This window comes from Paramisgurnus dabryanus, chromosome 5, assembly GCF_030506205.2.
Source record: "Paramisgurnus dabryanus chromosome 5, PD_genome_1.1, whole genome shotgun sequence".
Classification (NCBI taxonomy): Eukaryota; Metazoa; Chordata; class Actinopteri; order Cypriniformes; family Cobitidae; genus Paramisgurnus; species Paramisgurnus dabryanus.
Window position 1 is genome coordinate 32632017 of NC_133341.1, and position 22572 is coordinate 32654588.

General features: G+C 35.6%; 2 protein-coding genes across 3 annotated transcripts in view; both read right to left on the reverse strand.

The window, feature by feature from the left end:
* Positions 1-13555, reverse strand: part of rnf43 (ring finger protein 43) — a 108652-nt gene extending 95097 nt beyond the window's left edge. For both annotated transcript variants that reach the window (XM_065251114.1, XM_065251113.1), the window contains exon 1: positions 12392-13555. In XM_065251114.1, the coding sequence (XP_065107186.1) occupies positions 12392-12631 (240 nt within the window). In that variant the 5' untranslated portion in view covers positions 12632-13555. The remainder of the gene's footprint in view (positions 1-12391) is intronic.
* Positions 13556-16736: 3181 nt separating this feature from the next.
* On the reverse strand, positions 16737-21292 carry hsf5 (heat shock transcription factor family member 5). The gene is made up of 5 exons (XM_065250115.1): positions 20842-21292; positions 19260-19535; positions 18709-18797; positions 16961-17436; positions 16737-16859 (listed from the first exon to the last, which is right to left on the reverse strand). Exons 1-4 carry the CDS (start codon positions 21290-21292, stop codon positions 16978-16980), a joined length of 1275 nt encoding a protein of 424 aa, XP_065106187.1. The 3' UTR covers positions 16737-16859; positions 16961-16977.
* Between the last annotated feature and the right edge of the window lie 1280 nt (positions 21293-22572).

Genomic DNA, 22572 nt, shown 5'->3' on the forward strand with positions numbered 1-22572 from the left:
GCAAACTGAATTTAGGTTCACACAGAAAATCATTTATTGATAAAGCGTGACCCAGCTTACATTATGAAGATCTGTATTTCCGGAGCTCACATCTCAATGAAAAGCTAAACATCTAGCATCTAAGTTTCTCTATGTTTGATGATCAAGCATAATGACTTAAAGACATTTAATGTAACTGAAGTGTGTGTATGGCCAGCGAGTTTCCACACGGTTCCCATCTGTCTCTCTGTTTTTTCTTCTCTAATCACCGTCTTCCTACGTTTAAACTCAGCGTTTGATGTTTACTGATGGAAAAGCTACACGATGCGTGTTATTTACAAAGTCCTAAAATTCCTCTCGGAAAACACATCCGGAGAAAAACGATGCAGGCTATTAATAAAACCACGAGACAATCACACAGAGATTGACAAAATCACAAACAAGTTAGTTTGCTTAAGCACATTGACGGATGTTAGACTAACAAGCTTCCACCTGATCAAAGCAGGCATGCTTACTAAAATCAGTTAGACACACAACATACAATATGATAATCCATGCTTCACAACCTTATACGTAATAAAACAGTATATCTTGAATTTTTCATGCAGTTTCTCCATACACAGTTCATGTCATTTTGTGTCAAGTTCATTTGCTTTTAGATATTTAAGATATAGCGCGTTGTTTATTTATACAATGTTTCATTGGCCTCGTACACACTGCATATAAATTCGGTTGTCAATTCATCTTTTAAAGTTATTTTTTGGCCATTTTGCCTTTATTTTAACAGTGAGTAAGAAAAGGACAGGAATGTAGAGGGAGGAGAGAGGGGTATGGGATCGGCAAATGACCACGAGTCGAGAATCAAACTCCACATGTCGGAGCGCTGCCCACTACATCGGCTCTGACGTCACTTAACCTTTTAATGTTTCATCCTTTTCTGTACACACAAACTTTAGTAATTTACAGGACTGACAACCACATTGTACAACTGAATGAACTCCCGCAAAATGCAGGTAGTGACAACCGCATTTACAGAAACTCTGCATAAGTTAGTGGTTGCAATCAATTTATTTAAGCCACATTTAAGCAAAAGTTTTTTGTTTTGTTTTTCTAATTTTTTTTGTTTAAATGTAGCTTAAATAAATTGATTGCGACCACTTAACTTAAAAAAAAAATAGTAAATTGAATGAAACATTTTTTTCAGTCATAACCAAACTGAACATCTAGTTGTTTATTAAGTATTTAAATTTGCATAATGGACTTAACAGGTCTCTCTTCTGAAAAAATAAATGCCTAGTACAGGAAAGTAAGTCTTCTGTACACTGAAAAAAATTATTCATTAAATTTAAAAAACAAATTTAAGGTAAGTGGTCGCAATCAATTTATTTAGGCTACATTTAAACAAAAAAATTGAAAAACAAAACAAAAAACTTTTGCTTAAATGTGGCTTAAATAAATTGATTGCGACCACTAAATTGAATGAATCATTTTTTTCAATGTATGCGCGGTGCAGAAAAAGACAGAGGCACGAGCTTTCGCTGACTAGTGTCGCCAGATCTTGCACGAAATAAAAACAATGAACAAAAAAATCCAATAATAAACCAAAATAAATCCAAATGTTTTCCCTCAAAGATTAAATTATTGGAACCGGCACCTTCACACTTTAAAAACACCACAAACTCCTGGTAACACTGCAAGATGGCGCTTTGTCTGTAATATTATTTTGGTCAAAGCTGTGAATGATAAGCACGTGAAACGGCAAAATGTTGCCATGGTTATCTCTCTGAGTCAATCATTGCATTTTCGGGGATTCACTCCCGCATTTAAATGTGGTTACCACTCCTGAAAGTTTGCAGTGTGTACGAGGCCATGGATTCAAAGACGCTTTACATGAAAATAGAAATAAAAAAATTAAATATTAAATTATATACCAAGTAATTATTTTCTTAGCATTAAGCATTTGTTTGGATGCGAAGATTAAACTACGGTGAAGGTTTAAGATTGCATATTGATATTAAGAGCCGTCAGGTCCGGTTGTGCGGCAGATCACTGATTTATCAAGTTAAACACTGATCGAGCACAAATAAAACAAGAGATGTGCTCTGTTTATGAAGATTTCACTTTTTTATGAAGAAATCAATTCCTGTTTGACACTCAGCTGATGTTTTTATGGCTGATCTCCTCCCATAAACTCAACCGTACACATCTGAATCTCATCATCTCAGCTGAGCTTTGTGAATTATCATCGTTCATTACAGTCGAAGAAACACTGCTGAGCTCACAGATCTCATATGGACTCTGTGAATGATAATTGTGTTTATAACCCATATTTCACAATTCCTTTAAACAGCTATTATGAAGGAGACACCGCAATTTAACAGTTTTTTACTTTGTCTTCTTGGGAGGGAGAAATAAAATGAATGTTTATAAGAAGATCAACCCCTTGCACATCACATGGCTCCACCCAGTTTCATATAAAACTACTGTGTATCACCGCAATTTGAAGACTGAAGACTGAAGACCACCGGGCAGGAAGATGAACTTCCTTTTGATGTCTCAAAGGTGTCTTTACTTTAAAAGATCAAAATGCAATAAATTACTTCACCGTTCATCTGATGTCCTGACTTTAAAACCTGGACAGAGCTCAGTCTCAATCATGAACTGTGATGACAAAATAAAATAACATCTGTTACTATTAGAATATAAAAAAGTGTCATTTATACATTGTTGGCATGAGAAAGTAAGTCCTTAGCATCAGTGCTACACCCTGACCTTCTGCATCACTCTTCAACCAATCATCTGGCTCCATTCAGACCTGGAACGCCCCCTTTTCCACCATCCAATTAAATCCTGACGAGTTTTTCAAAAAGACATTTTTTTCACAGAAAGAGTTGCACATACCACTTTATGCTGACTACGAGTGTCAATAATGTGATGACTCAATACAAATACAAATACACACATAAACACTAATGGATCTAAATGAGCACTATTAGCATAACTTCAGCCTGATTTAATGAGAAACAGGATGAGAACATTTTTTCTTGCTTACAAACTCATAACTCACAAATGAACTGAATTAATCGTCTATTAATAACTTACAGTAATCGTACAGGACCTACGAACACAGCGACGACTGACTCACATTAAGAAACATTTCCACAGGCTTAATTCAAGCCTCATTAAATCTAGATTTAAAACATTAAAGAAAATGATCGCCCTGTTGGTGAATAAGTGTTGCCTTTGTAGGTGACAATCATAAAAATGCTATAATTGGGTCCCCAGTGCTTCTATCAACCTAGAAAATGTAGGGAAAAAACTCAGTAACTCAGTTTTGGTAAACCATTCTCAGCAAGCATGTAAAAAAACTAGGTAATTGATATTTGGCTCCCCTTGTGATGTCAGAAAGGGATAATACCACCCCTTATCTGCACTATCCAAACACGGCACTGCCATTAAGTGCAGAGATCAGTTCATTTGCATTTTAAACTGCACACCCAAAAACTGCACACTACACCGATCAGAAGTCCCATTGACTTTCATAGTATTTTTTCCTACCGTGGATGTCAATGGGGCTTTTGATCGGTTCGGTAACAAACGTTCCTCAAAATATCTAACTTTGTGTTCATCAGAACAAAAAAATGTATACAGGTTTGTAACAACATGAGTGAATAAATAATGCCACATTTTACCCTTTACATAACCCTTTAAAAACATTTGTCTTCCAAACCAAACTAAAGATCATAAAAGTTTGGGGAAATGATATGAACCCCAAAAATATACAGAAAGAATTACAAATAGTTAGGGCTGGGCAGTATATAGGCTATTGGGTTTTGGCAATATATAGACAATATATGACTGTTTGTCTTTACAACAGAAGTCAGTACTAGGGCTGCGTAATGATTAATCGCGACTAATCGTTTGCAGAATAAAAGTTTTTGTTTACATCATATATATGTGTGTACTGTTTATAATAATTATGTATATATAAATACACACACACACAGATCCATTTATAATTTTAAGAAAAAAATATATCTATACATTCAATATAAAAATGTATATATACACATGTCAATGTTTGTTAAATATCTGTGTGTATTTATATATACATAATTATTTTACACAGTACTCACACATACATGATGTAAACAAAAACTTTTATTCTGCAAACGATTAGTCACGATTAATCGTTCTGCAGCCTGTACACTGAGGTCAGACGGACGCTTTCCAACCAGGTTGCATTTTGTGCAGGTGTACATTTTTAAACCTCATGTCTCTTGAATTTTATTTTTAATAAAGGTGATTGAGACATCTTACATGATGCTTTGACTTGCATGTAAACATTTATTCCACTTTGTAGAAAACAGAGATATTTATCATATAGCTCTCTATTCATCACACAATTACCAAGAAAAAAGGTACAAAAGTTGTCACTGGGACGATGTCTTTTAAAAAGGTCCTAATTTATACTACTTTGGTGCAGATATGTACCTCTGACATACCAATATGCACCTTTTAGTTACAAAAGTGTTCTTTTTTACAACCTTTGAGACAACCTTTGAACCTTCTTGTACCTTTATTTCTGATGAGAGTGTATGAATTTCGGTCAATATCGTCCAGCCTTGTGTAAAGAACAGCATGAAATACCCCAGAATAATGTAAAAAAAAAATGAGTTGTAAAAGCCCACTGAAGTGTTTGGCTGTATTGCAGACAGTATACGGTTATTTTGCTGTATATACAACGTGGTTAGCTTGATAAAGCCCCCATAACACTGAAACCTCCAGAGGAATGTGTTGTATAACATGCCACTGACAGACACGAATACATCCCAGCATTCCTTTCTCATCTAATGACTAAAACAAGAGACTGTGGCCCAGTGTCTTTAAGAGCTTTGCCATGCCTGCCCTCCACTTCAACCCTCCACACACACACACACACACACACACACACACACACACACACACACACAGAATATGACATACCTTACACAACTACTGTTCACAAATAAAGCACATTTACAAGACAAAACAACATACAGAAAATGTCAACATAAATGTTTCAACCATGTCAATGTCATGTTAAAGAAACAAAGCAAGTACTGTGAGATGACAGCAGGGTCTAAAAAGATCTTCCTGTTCCTCTCGTCTTCACAAATTTCACAATGGTACAAAGCAAACAACCAGCAGTTACTGGGAAATGAAAGCATGGAAGATGATTGGTTCCTTTCCTTTTGCAATAATGTTCAGCAATATTCCAGACCTGGTGCTCTTCAATGCAATTAATGTATTCAATTTGTTTATGTCTCACATACACAGTTATTCACACATAAACATTGCATTGAATTGAGTGAATTGAATTGAATTGAATTAAAGGGCAGAAGGTCTGGAGTGTTGCTAAACATAATGGACTTACTTGTAACCTCCCAAACCCTGGCATTCCCATTTTCTAGCAAAGCTCAGGGTGAAGCTAGTTTGCATTAATTTACCCAAAGCTGATATAGTATAGAGTAGTGATAGGACAATATATTGCAGAGGCCTATATATCGGCCAATATTTTGATTTTTTTTATTATTGCCATCGGCCGATAAATCTTTTCTATTGGCCAGTAAATTTCTCTATTATTTTAATTTGATGTTTGTAATAAAAAAGACACTCAGTGTCACTCAATGTAAAGCCAAAGTCTGACAGACAGTAAAATGACGTTTAACAGGCTTATTCAAACAGATGTCAGATCCACATTAATTATGTCTTGTAAGTACTTCAAACTGCTATTTTTATCAATGTTATGCATAACAAATGTTTTCTAGTTTTACCAATTTTAGTGTCCTATTTACTGTAATAACATTTGTGTTATATCAGCCTCAATAAGTAAAGTCGCACTGTAACGTCACACAAAAGTAGATATTTTTTATTTTTCTTGCCGAAAATGAGGATTGTTTTGCAAGATAAGACCTTTATGCTTCGGTTCGGATTGTTTAGAGCCCTTTGACCTGCGTTGAAACTGTGAACTATTGGGGTCCAATAAAGTATATTAAATTGAGAAAAAACCTGGAATGTTTTTCTCAAAAAAACATTTTTTTTTTTTTTTTTTGATTGAACAAAGAAAGAAATAAACATCTTGAATGACATGTGGATGAGTAAATTATAAGGATTTTTTTAACGAAAGTGCAATAATCCTTTAAGGAGAAAATTGTCTACCTTATCTAGTCTTTACAGCATAACTAGTAAAACATTTTGGGGTGGTTTCCCGGATAGGAATTAGACTAGTCCTTTGACTAAAATAAATACAAGAGGTGCCCAAACTAAAAACAACTTGCACTGAAATATCTTAAATAAATTGGTTTTGCTTCAAAATGCACACAAGTAATGTTTTTAGTAAGGCATGTTTGTTAAAAGTAGTTCTATTTCATAATTAAACTAAGCCTATTCCTGGCTTAAGCCAATCCCTGTCCGGGAAACCACCCTATTAACTATAGAAACATACTAAACTTTTATTCATACATTTTTTCAGGCCTAGACATCACTATTTTAAAATGTCCTAACGTTTCCAGGTTTATATCAATATGCTCTTCATTTAAACTAAATTACTGAGACTTGAAAAAGATCTTATATGCCACAAGATTCTTTCCTATAGATGGCTATTACTCCGAAAAGCAACGCTGCCATGGATCACACATGCAAACTAAACTAAACTACAATTTCAAAGAAGCAAAAGAGCAACAAGACAAACATCTCCAGGTCGTGAGGCGAGTGGAGGGGCGGGCAACCTGTTATCAGTTTCCAGAGGGGAAATACAGTCAGGAAATCCATCTGAATGAAGGGAGGGGAAGCCTATCGGAAACACAGAGTAAACAAGCTTCTTTTTAATCATCTAGACTCGCGTTTTCAACTCCAAAGCCCTTTGATCTTCTCCTCCGTGAACTTGTTCATCTCTTCCTCCCCATCATCTGCACTCCTGAGACATCAGAAAAGGAGTTTGAAGCTTGTAAGTGAAGATTAGTTAAAAGTGGAGAGTTACACGATAGATAGCAGGCTGCCAAAACGTTTGTTTAGTTAGCGCTAATGTGTTCGTCTGCTGTCAGGCTCTTTGTTACTCGATAATCGATTTCAGTGCGAATAACCTGAGAGACTTGCTTTGATATGACTCATTGCAAATCACAGATTTATTTTTGCTGGAGTCCTACAAGCATAAAATATATCATTAATAGTAAGCATCGCTTCATTGCAAATGTCATAACGTGAGTTAAAGATAACAGACTGAAAACGATATAACTGATATAATAAAATGACTCATTTTGATTGGATGAGCCACTTACAAAGTGCTGCATAAACATCATACATGTGCACAACACCCACACATCGGTTTAATATATTAATGTGTAAAGTTGCATTGTTACAAGGTAAATATTAAAACACTGTACACAAATATCTACACTCTAAAAAAACAAACGGTGCTATATAGCACCAAAACAATTGCTTTGGATCGTAACGATAGAAGAACCATTTTAGTGCCATATAGCACCGGTGAAGAACCAGTGAAGCACCAGTGAAGCACCAGTGAAGCACCAGTGTAGAACCATATAGGGGCCATATAGCACCACATATGGTTCTACATAGCACTATATGGTTCTACACAGGTGCTTCACTGGTGCTTCACTGGTTCTTCACTGGTGCTATATGGCACTAAAAATGGTTCTTCTATCGTTACGATCCAAAGCAACTGTTTTGGTGCTATATAGCACCGTTTGTTTTTTAGAGTGTAGCGCAGAACCTAATACAAGATCTTAAAATAGCTTTAATGCTAGGGCTGTCATAATGATTAAATAATCGTCTCATCGCAATGATTTCAGATCACCGCAATGATTGCACATCTCTCTAAAAAAACACAAGGGGGAGCTGCAGCACCTGAATAAACAAGACTTAACCGACAGTGTAACGCGATACATACATTGCAAAGCCATTCAAAAAAGTGGAAAAAAAACAGCATTTAAAAAAATGCTGCAAAACTTTGATAAACAGTATGAACTGCCAGGTAAAACATATATTTCCAAAACAGCCATTCCAAATTTAGGGAAATGAAGGATGCTATTAAGGATCTGTAAGGAATTGATTTTTTTGCAGCCACTACAGACATGTGGTCCGGTACTAATTTGACCTTAGTAGGATTGGTGTTAGTTTATTTTGATTGCATTTTTATTTTCAGTTATTTTTAGACACTCTGGTGTGTTTATTTCTTATGAAGAGTTTTCAATTTTTAGATATTTTCATTAAATAATTACTTTTGAAAGTGTGTTCTGTGTATTAATATTAACTGCCAGGTTAACCTTGCAAAAAAAGTTATTTAAATAATCACAAAAATGTGTGAAAATTATTTCATGAAAAAAAAAAATGTATAAGAATTAAAAAGCAATAAAACAGGCAATTAACCGTCAGCCAAATTTCCTAATTGTGACAGCCCTATTTAATGCAAGAGCTGGTATAACCCAATACCCAATTTGGGGAAGACCACAATGATTAAGCTGAATGAAACATGGAAATAATTCTGTAAATCAGAAGATAAAACTTCAACAGATGTGGTGTGCGTTCAAGCTCAAAGCCGGTTTTGGCTTTTGCTTCAATTCACGAGGGGAGCATCAGAACGCCTGACCTCTCCGACATGTGCAAACACTTTAAAACGGGCCTTCACTGACCTCAGGGCCAAACCGATATTGAGAAAACAATATAACATAAATATACTTACATTAAATTGAGAGGCAAATTTGTGAAACTAAATCAACTTTTGTTATGCAATATATAATCTATCAAACCTATCCCTGGCTCAAACTGAACAAAACACAGCTTGTGTCACGTCTGAAATGCACATCTTTACTAAAAAATAAACAAAGAGGGCAGTGACATTAAGGAGATGCTTTTCTCTCTAAATTAAACCTTTCCACCATCACCATCATCATCATGTCTAATCTTGTATTTTTCTGCTCTGTGATCCACCGACAGGCCCAGAAAAGAGACTTAAATTTGGGGAGTGCAGCTCGCCAACCTGTGGCCTGCAGAAACAACATGCTCGTGAAGATGAAATGGGACAGTGGATGTGTAATTACTGGTGGTTATGAAAACTGGCTGTCATCCTCTACGAGCCCGATTCAAAGCAGCCCGAGGACAGCCAGACCGACACGCCTGCATTAAACAAGAAGAAACAACAATAATCCAACTCTCTTTAGCTTCAAGTTTTTAGTACTGAATAAATGCTGCATGGCAGCGCTCGGTTATCTATCGCAGATATTTATGATTATTGTGATGGTGTTAATGCACATTTTATTTAGACGTTCAGTTCACTAAAAGAACCACACTGAGAAAAATTGTGTGATCCTTGTCTCGTGAACTGCATGAAGTGTTTGAGATTTTGGGGCGGTTTCCCGGAGAGGGTTTAGGTTAAGCCAGTCCTTAAAACTAGTCCTTAGTTATATTAGAAATTTTGAGTAGTACCTTACTGGTGTGAATCTTGAGACAAAACAATGGCACTGTAATTTTTAGATATGTCAGCGGAGGCTGTTTTTAGTTAAGATAAACATGCATTTTAGTCTGGGACTAGACTTAAGCCCTGTCAGAAAAACTGCCCAGTAAACTTCTGTCATAATACTGCAACAGACATAGCAAGGTTCATGAATCAGTTCAAACAAATCAATTCATTATTAGTTTGCTTAGAAGGTGGGTAAAACTTTACACATTTCTTAAAATGTTACAAAATTGGAATACATGAATAGCTTATTACACACCTATTTACCTCATGAGTAAGGTAAGAAACATTAAATATTGAAATATTGAAATGCAGACCTTTTGTGAGGAAAACACGTTTACTTTTGCTTTTAAGATAAGACAAGACTTTTAAATGTCACAAACACACTGTTTGGTTAAATCATTTGTAAATATAATGTCATATATATGTTATTAAAAGACATATTTGAATGTAATTTTGTGTAACATTAAGCTCTACCTGTCAAAATGATTTGCAGCATCTGGGTTACGTGTTTTATTTGTTTTAAATGGTTGATAACTAAAAGTATGAACCTTGAAATGTCGCGACTGGCAAATCAAAATCAAGCATTTTAGAGAGCTGTCACTGCAAAAAATGACTTTCTTACTAAGTATTTTTGTCTTGTTTTCAGTAAATATATCTAAAAATGTTTAAATTAAGATGCTTTTTCTTGATGAGCAAAATGACCTGAGAAAATAAGTTTAGTTTTTAAACAAAAAAATATACAATTTAGGTGAATTTGTGCTTAAAACAAGCAAAATAATCTGCCAATGGGGTGAGAAAAAAAATCTAAAAATAGGATTCACCCCATTAGCAGATTATTTCTAGGTCATTTTCCTCATCAAGAAAATACATCTTGACTTAAGAATTTTTAGATAGTATTTTTGTCTTGTTTTCAGTAGAAATAAGTAAGAAAGTCATTTTTTCCAGTGTGTTATACTAAAATTAATGAATGAGAACTTATGTAAAGTATTAGCAAAATGTGTTTCTCAAAAAGGTTCAAGCAAATCTTAATATACTAGCTGAGCTCAAGCAAAAAAGTAGTTTTAGATCAAAACATCCTTACAAACGTCATCAACATAACTGAATAATTACATTCTATAGATAACTTAACATCACTCTTCTATAAGTAGATAAAAGCCATTATGTTGTATTCAAGCGATCTGGCCTGAACAAAGACACATGAATCTATCACTTTGTCCCCTAAAGGAAGGAACATTATACAGCAGGACAATCCACCAGGGCAACCCAGACCTGTTTCAACAGGTAAACGCTACAACAAAAAAACAACAGCGACACGCTCTCAGCACTCGAGTTAAAGAGAGCAGCACCTTGTACCATCGAATACTGAGCCGTACATACACTTCAGTCATTTCATTCAACATTACAGCACACTTAGCTCATGCAAAAGAGAGAAAAGTGGCAACTTTTCTGGGCTTGAACCTTCAACCTTTGAGTTACTAACCCAGATCTCTAACAACAATCCTCCTCTGCTCGGGCATGCGTTCCCAATTTCACATATTGCATGTAGATACTAGTTAGCAGTGTTTGGAAAGACATGAATGATGTGCTGTCACTTTCTAAGCGATTGGTTGGGTTAGATCGGAGGGACTTGGAGCGGTGTCTTTTGAATTGAGAGAACTCCTGAGCCTCATGGTTGGGGTTAAAAACTGCACTCACGTTTAATTTACAGTAGACGCAAATAACTATTTAGTTCAGTAAGTGCTAGATTGAACTCACAACAACATCTTTAGTTTCTAGGTTGGTTCATACAACACACACACACACACACACACACATTCCACAAAAGCAACTTGGTCTCAAATCTATTTTTATGGTGTAATATCTTTTTCCTACAGGGATAAAGGCTTTCATGTTTCATACAGTTAGCGCATCCCCTCTGGCATTATCTGAATTGCTCTTGCAGAGAACTGTGCTGTACGCAGCCTTCAAAGACTTCACATCTGGCAGTATGGCCTCAGAGAACAGACCTAACTGTTTACAAGACCACAAATCTATCACCTCCAATAAGCCTGGGTGGAGTTTTTGGCACTAGGAGCAACACATATGAACACGTCTTCCCAGGCGAAGAGGTCTACATGCTGGCCTGAAACATTTCTCAGATGAAGGACGACATTACATTTACATTTATGCATTTGGCAGACACTTTTAACATTATTTTTTCGGCCATTATTGTCTTTATTTGACAGTATTAAGGAGACAACAGGGTGGAGAGAAGGGTATGGGATCGGCAAAGAATTGGGAATCTTGGGATTCAAACTCTGGAAGTGCGTCTGCACCATATTTCGGAGCGTTGCCCATACCATCAACATTTTTATCACTGCGTGTTCCCTGGGTTCGATCCCATGACCGTTTGCGCTGCTAATGCAATGCCCTACAACTGAGCTACACAAGATCTTCTACATCTGTACGTGTTTCTGATCTTATAAGAGGAGTGATTGAACAAGCCACCTGAGAGATGTACTGATGCTTAATTGGATGGCAGGTCATGTTATGAAGCTCCAAATGTTTTGACAGAACCTGGAAATTACTATTTTAAACAAATATTATGACATAAGTTAAACGAAAGATCTGGAACTTTGTAGCTTACAAGTTCAAAAAAAAAAAAACAATCATTGAACATCTTGGTAGAAAAATTGAGAGCTCACAAGATGCTGTTTGGACATTCAAACTCTACAGTATGATGAAACACTGCATGTCACCATAAGTACCCAGGAGGATACAAACTCCAGAATTGATGCGTATGTTCCCAACCTCATTATTCCCAGGGTTCCTCTTACAGATCCTGTGTAGATACTCTTCCCAACACCTGTAGGCTAATGCAGGACCAAAACAACACTTCCATCCACCGCTTACCTGCATCAGTTTCCCCTCGGCATAGCCGGCACTGCCTCCGACGAAAACTCCTTCCAGCGTGATGGGCCTGCTGGTGGGTTCCTGCTTCAGTAGGGTCACCTTGATCATGGCTTTGGGCGCAGATCTTTCCGACTCAACGGCAGCAGCTAGTTCCAACCCAGTGTGGCCCAACACCACCTGTAAGGCGGCCATGAGCAGCCACGGCCAGAGCCCGGCCAGTCGCCGCACAGGAACCCTCATTGTCCCGGGCGCAGCGGCGGGCTCCGGCCATACATGATGCACTGTCCCCAAATCTACCTGATCCCAGCAAAAGATACAATTCCCAGCAGTCAGGTTTACGTGTCCAAAGGATTCTGCAGTAAGGTTTAACTAGTAAACATACTACCAATAAATCATTTAACTGTTTATGAACCTCAGATTTCACTTTTATCACACACGTGTAATTTTTAAGCATTCATTCAGTGTTAGTAAAGTGGGTCACATGACTGACGTGATGAAATATGACATACTGTAGACACCACTGTAAAACACACAGGTGACCCATAGAGTTTGATGTGATCACCTGAGCTTCCAGTCAGATCGCTAATACTGGAAACATATTGTGATTTGCTGTTGTTTCCCGCGCGCACGCACTAATAAAGTCACGTCATAATCTCTCACTTCTGCGCGTCCACTTCAAAGGATTCCAAACATTCCAGAACGCAACAGGTTGTAGCAGAATGATTGTATCCATCAATGCGACAATGTATCACTCAAAGATCTGATAATACTCCAACAAATCAGATGTATAATCTCCCTTTGAAAACTTTCCCCGTCAGGTCCGAAATGAAGACGAATCGAGAAGAAAATGTTGAAAAGTTTCACCGCACGAATCGCTTACGCTTTCCCGACAACACGTGTCAATGAGAGCCGTTCACGTACATATAAATCCATTCCAACCAATGAATTAAGATGAACAATCTGTTGATCCTTTACAAACCTGTTCGCCTTCAGTTTTTCTCTCAAATTCAAATCGATTATCCGCAAATCGGTCGTGAAATCCAGTGGTTTTAGTACAAAATCCTAAAGGCGCTGTTCGTGGTGTGAAATCAAAGCTCCGTGTTGTTGAACCGTACGCGAACAGCAATGATCGCTGGAAAAGTGTAAAGTTGAAGTGTGTGTGTGTACCTGCTGTGGGACTGACACACTGAGGGTGGAGCAGAACCCGACTGATCTGACCAATTACATCCACATACACTGCGCCCTCTAGCGCACATCACTGCACTTACAGCAATCATCACTGATAAACAATAACCTATATATACAGTACTGTGCTTAGGCCTCCATTCCAGAATTAGATTTGTTGTTTTTGCAATGTTATATATAATTGTTTCTCAGTCTCTTTAATAGAATACATTCAGAAAATACAGGAAATGTGTATGTAGTATTAAAAACTGTATAAAAATGTTAACTATTGTATCAATTTTTTAGGGTAAACTCCCCTTCCACTTCAGCAATAGCAGGAAACTGCAGGATCTCTTAAACCTAAATAAATTAAATTCTATAGTCTTTTTACTTTATTCTGCTCAAAAACGCTCAACAGACGATGCCTAAAGAAGACATTTAGTCCTGAATTTTTTTTTTTTTTTACATATTTCCTGTATTATCTGTTTGTATCTTAATAAAATAGATTGAAAAATAAATATGGATGGAAATTAAAACTTCTTAAACAACAAAGCTGGTTGTGGTTGCCTAATATACATATACACTCACGTAAAGGATTATTAGGAACACCTGTATTTCTCATTAATGCAATAACGTACAATCACATGGGAGTTGCTTTAAGACAATCTCGTGAACTCCAAACTGAATGTCAGAAAGGAGATTTAAGCAATTTTAAGCGTGGCATGGTTGTTGGTGCCAGACGGGGCCGGTCTGAGTATTTCACAATCTGCTCAGTTACTTGGATTTTCACGCACAACCATTCCTAGGGTTTACAAAAAATGGCGTGAAAAGGGAAAAACATCCAGTATGCGACAATCCTGTGGGTGAAAATGCTTTGTTGATGCTAGAGGTCAGAGGAGAATGGGCCGACTGATTCAAGCTTACAGAAGAACAACTTTAACTGAAATAACCACTCATTACAAGCGAGGTATTCAGCAAAGCATTTGTGAAGCCACAACACGCACAACCTTGAGGCGGATGGGCTACAACAGCAGAAGACCCCACCGGGTACCACTCATATCCACTACAAATAGGAAAAAGAGGCTACAATTTGCACAAGCTCACCAAAATTGGACGGTTGAAGACTGGAAAAATGTTGCCTGATCTCACGAGTCTCGATTTCTATGAGACATTCAGATGGTAGAGTCAGAATTTGTCGTAAACAGAACGAGAACATGGATCTATCATGCCTTGTTACCACTGTGCAGGCTGGTGGTGGTGGTGTAATGGTGTGGGGGATGTTTTCTTGGCACACTTTAAGCCCCTTAGTGCCAATTGGGCATCGTTTAAATGCCGCGGCCTACTTGAGGATTGTTTCTGACCATGTCCATGCCTTTATGGCCACCATGTACCCATCCTCTGATGGCTACTTCCAGCAGGATAATGCACCATGTCACAAAGCTCAAATCATTTCAAATTGGTTTCTTGAACATGACAATGAGTTCACTGTACTAAAATGGCCCCCACAGTCACCAGATCTCAACTCAATAGAGCATCTTTGGGATGTGGTGGAACGGGAGCTTCGTGCCATGGATGTGCCACAAATCTCCATCAACTGCAAAATGTTATCCTATCAATATGTGCCAACATTTCTAAAGAATGCTTTCAGCACCTTGTTGAGCAGTTCTTAAGGTGAAAGGGGGGTCAAACACAGTATTAGTATGGTATTCCTAATAATCCTTTAGGTGAATGTGTATATATATATATATATATATATATATATATATATATATATATATATATATATATATATATATATACACACATACACACATATATAGACTATCTTTATAAAGTTTTGAAATACTTATTCTTTATCTTTTTACCACCTTTTAGAATCATGGCGAAAAAAATCTAAATATATCAAAACTTATATTTTAGCATCTTCTGTGTAACAGTTTCCAGAATTTGCCAAAAATGTTCATTGGCTGCTTTATCTTCATTTGGTCCACGTCATCCATCAAAAAAAAAAAAAATCTAAATAAATGATTAGTTTAAAAATAAATGTATATGTCGGCAGAGTTATACTTTTGTACACAAACATTTATAGTTTTGCACCCAGCAATCATTTTTCGTCAAAACAAGGCACAAATTGGCTGTCAGTGAAAGTCTAATAGATGTCTAACCATAGCCCAAGAATAGACAATGTGTACACATGTAAAAGAAATGAAAGCAAACACCTTGACCTTGCTTACATGATGCAATATAGTACAGTTATTTTGGCAAAAACAAACTCAAGGTTATTTAGGTAGGTGGGTTAATCATAGCCAGACTATATTGGGTGGGTCTATTAGTTAGCCGTCTTGGCTTTTGCTTGCTGGGCACCTTCAGAGAAATTATTTTTAAGATCATGAAAAAATATTTTAGTGAAATGATCTAAAACCTTGAGTGGTAAAACGTGTGTGCGTACGGTTCAAAAGTTTTACAACACTTAGTTATAATTTATTTATATGTTTTCCACATTTTAGAATAATATAACCAAATAAGTAAGACAATTATTTTAAGACAAAAATCATTACAAATAAATCTAAACTATGTTATATTTTATCATCTTCAGTGTAGTCGTCCATTGCCTAGAGTTTGCAGAAATGAACTCTTGAGATGTACCTTGAGATGTTTAGATCATAGATAGACGGACAGAAGTTCACAGACAGATAGATAGAGAATTTATGTTGATCTAAACACGTATACGTTTTTTCAGTTGATCTATGGACTTCCATAGTATTTCTTTTTCTTACTATGGAGGTCAATGGGTACCACCAAAATCTCTTCTTTTGCATTGAACAGAATAAAGAAACTCATACAGGTTTAGATGAGGTTAGTACAGTTTTGGGTGAACTATCCCTTTAAGGGATGAATCTCTTCCACAATCAATTCATCCATCTTAATATTTTCATACAATAACAACTAAAACAATAAAAACTTTAATAACACACATTTTCAGTGTTTTCATTCTGAATTTATTCAAATTAAGCTCAAATAAATGCTATTAAAATCTTTCTTTTGTTCTTGTGTTGTATTACAGATGTAGTGATTAATTATTTATAAGAAATATTTAAGATCATCAAAAATTCTATATAATAGTCTTTGTCAGTGGCTATTAGACAAATAGCTGTCTAAATCATTAAATAACTATAGAAAAAAATATAAATAACTGCTAAATATTTGTTTAACATGGAGCATTGAGAAATACTGATATATTTAAATATTTGATTGATATTTTAATGTCTGCCATGAGCATCTGCTGGGGAACATCGAGTGTCATCTGTGAATCAAAATTACCACAAATTTATAATCACTAAAGTTAACGAAATCATTTTTACAAACACAGTAGTGTTGAGGTGACATTTTCTAAAAGAGTCGTACCAAAGCAGCTGCAGTGATTATTTTCCAAGCGTTCTGCTGTCCTGTGTGGTTATGATCCTTTCCTTAGAAGATGAATGTAAGACCTGATTCACGCTGTATTTAGACATTATGTCATTGTACTGTTTATAAGCCTCTAGATTGATGTTATCGGTGCGCCTTCTACAAGCACCATCAGAGGAATCCAGGCTTGGCACAGAACTTAATGACACAGTATTGGGCCTGGAGCTTTGGTCATTGAGAGATTCAAGCTCAGATACAGCAGGTAAAGTGTAAAGAGCAGATCCAGAAGGGTCAGATAAGCCAGAGTTGTGTTGGGGTTTTACAGGAGAATCCACTTGGACTATGTCAACATTAGGTAAACCCTGAAACTCATCCACCATCTGAAACACTGTGTCCAGGTTGATGTCACCCCTATCCTTTGGTATACAATCTTGAGTTTGATTTCTGATGTGGGGGTCATTCACAGAATAGTTCTGCTAGAACAATAATAATAAAAGTCTTTAAAATGTTGAAGAGTGTGAAATTAAACACAGGAAACCAGCAAGTCAAATTTCCCACAGAGAAAAAAAATAAGGAATTGTATTTTTCATAAAGAAAATGACACCAAATGATTTTAGACCTAATCGATTTTATATGACAATAATGGTACACTGTAAACAATTTCTGTAGAAATTACAGTATTAAAATTTGCCAGTAACTAACTGTAGATAGATGTATGTTATTTTCTGGCAACAGTTTGTTCAAAATGAACATTAAACATTAACAAGTCTTTATCTTTACAGAATAAAACTATAAAATAACTGCATGTAAAGCATTCTGGGAACCAAAATCTAAAGGAAACAGAAAAAGTTTCCCAGAATGCTTTGCATGAGGCTGTTATTTTATAGTTTTATTTTGTGATGATAAAGACTTGTTAACTCATTCCCCGCCAGCTATTTTTTGAAAAGTTGCCCCCCAGCATTTTTTGTGATTTTCACAAAAATTTCACAAAATGCCTTTCAGGAAAATGTTCTTCTAAAAATATACAAACATACAAATATTTCAAATGAAAGAACAGACTCTCTGCTTTCAAACAAACAAACAAACAAAACAGGAAAAAACGTTTCATCCTATCTATTTTTTTTCTCTGCTTATAAACTCTTAAAAATTTTTTTTTTGCAAAAAGCTAAAATAATTGAATTTTTGTGATGGAATTTTGTTAGAGATCAGATTCAGAATGATTATCAAAACATACACAGAGTTTAAAATTATTAAATGACGTTTTGCTTCAGTTTTTTTTTTTATAAATTGGGTAAGTGGATAATCACGGTATTACAGATTAACATAAAAATTCATCAAAAACAGGGTTTTTAATGCAAATGTTTTCTATTAATTGACGAGATAACTCGTTAATGGCGGGGAAAGAGTTAATCAATGTTTAATGTTCATTTAACTTTGAACAAACTGTTGTTAATAACATCAATTTAAATCTACAGTAAGTTACTGGCAAACAGCTGCATAACTACAATAAATGTTTTACAGTGTAAAGTATATCACAATAATGTATAATATATTTATTTTTTTCCTGCCTAGCATTTTAGGTAGAATTGGCTTTACTATTAATATCGACGTCGGACGTACTATTGTATATTTTGACCAGTGGTGAGTTGTTGTGACTTATAAAAATAAGTCTGTAAAGACATTGAATGTTTAAAAAAATTAAAGCAGCAAAAAAAAAAAAAACAACAACAACTGTTAGCAGCTCTTACCTGGAAATAACCATAAGGGGCAAATGAATATTGACCAAAGCCTGTTCTGTCCACATCCATAAAGCAACTTCTGCTACACTGACAAATAGCTGAGAACACAAAAATCATACAACATAATAATCTATTCAATTTGCATCTAAAGTATAAATAGCATCAGAGGAAAGTGCTATGAGGCTGCTCATTCATAAGTGTATAATTCATAACTTGTCTCTGATGCTTCTCCCAAAATGCTTTTAAAAATTATGAAATAAATAAATAAATAATATGTGTAAAGCATTGCTTTTGGTTTTAGAAAACTTTCATATATATATATAATGTCTTCTGATCTCAGCAAGCATAATAAAGAAAAATCTTTAAAAAAAAAAATCTAAATGCAAAAAGCCCAATCTGATCTCCATTTAATTTCATAGCTTGTCTGAGAAACAACCGAGTTACTCAAAGAGATCGTTCTGTATTTTGAAAAATACTGAGAAACAATTGAAAACAATTCTGATAAAAGTATATAAATAAAGTTATAATACTTTAACAGGTGCTTACATAAAAGGGTTTACCTGGTGGGAAATATCTTGATGTGTATGGTGAGTAAAATGGTACAGGTACATATTTTGGCTCTTGGTGAAGCAGCATGGTGTTAGGGGTAAAGGCAAACCCGTGAGAGATGTCAGGTGGATATCGCCTCAAAACAGAAACTGGGATTCCCTTGTCAATGTAGAAGGGAGATACATCACCGTAGTGAAAGATCAAGGGATGGGATGCGATCGGGGTTCGATCATGTGATCTCAGCTGATGGGATTCAGTACCGTAGTACTGATATGGATGTACAGAGCCTAAAAACGAATTCACTTAGCATTGACATGAGATCATCAGACAATCATTAAGACACAATCAAGCAATCATCCTATATTAATGACACAGAATAGAAACATGAAATAAAACACTTATTAAATTGATACTGTAGCCAAATAACAAAATAAACCCATGATTCAAGAAACATATGCCCATCAACCTTCAGAGAAACACATTTGGAGTTATTTTAGGAAATGTTCTTGCTCTTCCAAGCTTATAATGGGAGAAAACATGGATCAGGGAACAACTTAAAAGTGAATTCATCCTTCACAGTATTAATTCACATGGCTCCAAGAGGTTAATAAAGGTCATTGCGCGACAAACTAATGGAAATGAATCCTCACTACGCTAAAACTCTCACTTGAATCGTATGAGTCAAAAATTGTGCCATTAACGGAAGCTTATTATAGTTTATAAAGTTTGAAATATGGTTATTTTCTTACAAAATCCCATTGATTACCCGCAGAAGACCTTTATTAACCCATTGGAGCAACCTGATCTTCGTGAAATCTCCTGAAATTTCCGTGAAATAGTCACGCATATTATACCCATTATTATGCCCGTGCCACGCATTTCTTTTCCGTGTCAGTTTCACGTATTGGTTACTCAACTGTTTTTCCTATTTTTAAACAATTGTCGCTTTGGTTTGGAGTTAGATTTGCTGTTTGCGTTAAGATGTCACTTTAAGTATTGGTTTATACAATTTTTTCGTATGCTTTTTAAACCATTGTCGCTTGACGTAAGGGTTAGAGTTGGGTTTGGGTAAGGATGTCATTTTATGTAACAAAAAGTTGTTCTAACCCCAAATTGGAAATAGGAAAAACCGTTAAGAAACCAATACGTGAAACAGACACGGAAAAGAAATGCGTGGCATGGGCACGTAAAATGGTGGAAAAATGTGACAATGGCACGCAAAACTGAGCAAAATAATGCATTACTATTTCACGTATTTTTTGAGATCAGGCTATATTGGAGCCATGTGGATTACTTTTGTGAAGGGTAAATACACTTTTTGGGTGTTTAAAGTCAAAAGTTGTACCCTGATCCCTGTTTTATACCATTATAAGCATGTAAGAGCAAGGACATTTACTAAAATAACTCCAAATGTGTTCCTTTGAAAGATGATGGACATATGTATGTTGAATTGCTTGAGGGTGATTAAATCATGGGGTAATTTTGATATTTGGCTGGAGTATCCCTTTAACTGCATTACAACAATCTTCTGATCAATGAACCGATCATGTTTCTAATGTAATAATGTACAATCTAGTATTAACTTAAACTGGCCTTGGTTCTCATCTGCGGTGCTGTGCTCAGATTTTCGACGGATCGGCCTTGGTGCACAATCCATCGCTGTCTCTCCGCACATCTTGACTCTATTAGTGATGGTCAGTCTCTTTAGATTGACCAAAAGTTCAGGCTGATCCTTTCTAAAGTTGGGATTGTAAAAGTGGTGGAGTTGTCTGGCCTTTGAGGAATCATCTAACATCTTCCTAAAACCGTACAGATTGAGCTGACGGATGAAGCTATGGAAGTTGGTGGTCTTAAACAGTTTGGGATTTTGTTTGACGGGTAACATCAGTTCAATCTCAAACTGCTGCTGGTTGATTATCACTCCATCTTCATTCGGGCTCCAGGTGACTGAACTGTTGTGAGGATCATTAACCAGTTTCCATAATTTTGCAGGAAAAGTGTTGTGGCTTATGGGGAGTTTTAAAACAGACCCGTCAGTCTCCATATCTTCCGTGTTTAATACAAATAACCTCTTTATTTATGACCTGCGGAAATGGACACGAGGAAACAATTTAAATATATACAAAGAAAACAATATAGTGTGTTCAAATCAGTGTGTTACCAACCAAAATATATATTCAGATTAACGTTACAGTATGACTATATGTTTGAATGATCGATCAATCTGTTTTTCATTATAGAATAATACTAATAATTCGTTCGTAATTCATTTCTTGACAGTTTAAGCTTCATAATGCTCTCGACTTTGGATAAAATTTTTAATTAATACAAGATGATAATACATGTCAGGTAATTATTAAATAAATATGTATTTAAATCTATGAAATCATGTTTTATGTATTTACCGTCGTCTGTCAGAGCCGTTATGCGCGCGTGCTTTTAAACATCAACTGAACGCGCCTCGCGCGAGCTGGTTTTACACGTCACAACAGCGACAGCTTGCGGCTATCATGGCAACTGCAGTTTACAGTGTACCGTGCAAAAAGTTTTTTTATTTGTCGGAAAATATTATTATGGGATATTGAAAAATTCCAGTTGGCTTTGTTTCTATCTATGTTATACTCTGAAATAAATATATTATTTTCTGTAATCTAAAGCGCATTTTGCGTTCTAAATACAACTTTGTGGCACGTAACTTATTAGTCAGGTTTAGAATCAAGATGTATATAATTAGTTTACGTTTGATTTACAGTGTTTGATGTCTGTATAATTTTTTTTTTAATACAAAATCATAGATAGGCTACAGCAAAGGCAAATGTATTCATTTTACATGAGGAGAATAAAAAAGGCTCAACACAGTACCAATACATGACAATTATGTATGTTTCCAATTATTTAGAAAAGACAAAGAGAATAAAATACAAATGTATAAATCATAACATTAACTTAAATAGAGAGTGACAAGAAAAAAAACGAATTAAGGGCAATATCACAATAAATCATGATATCAATAGATCAAGCAGCTTCATTGCACTCTGACCTCTCAAATTTGATCAAATTATTGTAATTTTTAATAAGCAGTGGAAGAAGAATCTACATTTATGAATGAATCAATGTTATTAAAGGGATAGTTCGCTTTAAAATAAAAATTATGTCATCATTTACTCATCCTCATGTTGTTCTAAATCTTTATGGATTTCTTTTTCCTGATGAATACAAAAAAAAAGAAATTTTGAGAAATGATGGTAAACACACAGCAGTAAGTGACCATAGACTTCCATAGTAGGATTAAAAAATATGATGGAATTTAAGGGTCACCGTCAA

Excerpts from the sequence above, each read along its gene's own strand:
- hsf5 (XM_065250115.1), bottom strand. The coding sequence starts at position 21,292 with ATGGAGACTGACGGGTCTGTTTTAAAACTCCCCATAAGCCACAACACT. Across the intron at positions 19,536-20,841 it reads CACCGCAGATGAGAACCAAG|GCTCTGTACATCCATATCAG; the intron begins GCCAGTTTAAGT and ends ATTCGTTTTTAG. Across the intron at positions 17,437-18,708 it reads CCCCTTATGGTTATTTCCAG|CAGAACTATTCTGTGAATGA; the intron begins GTAAGAGCTGCT and ends TTATTGTTCTAG.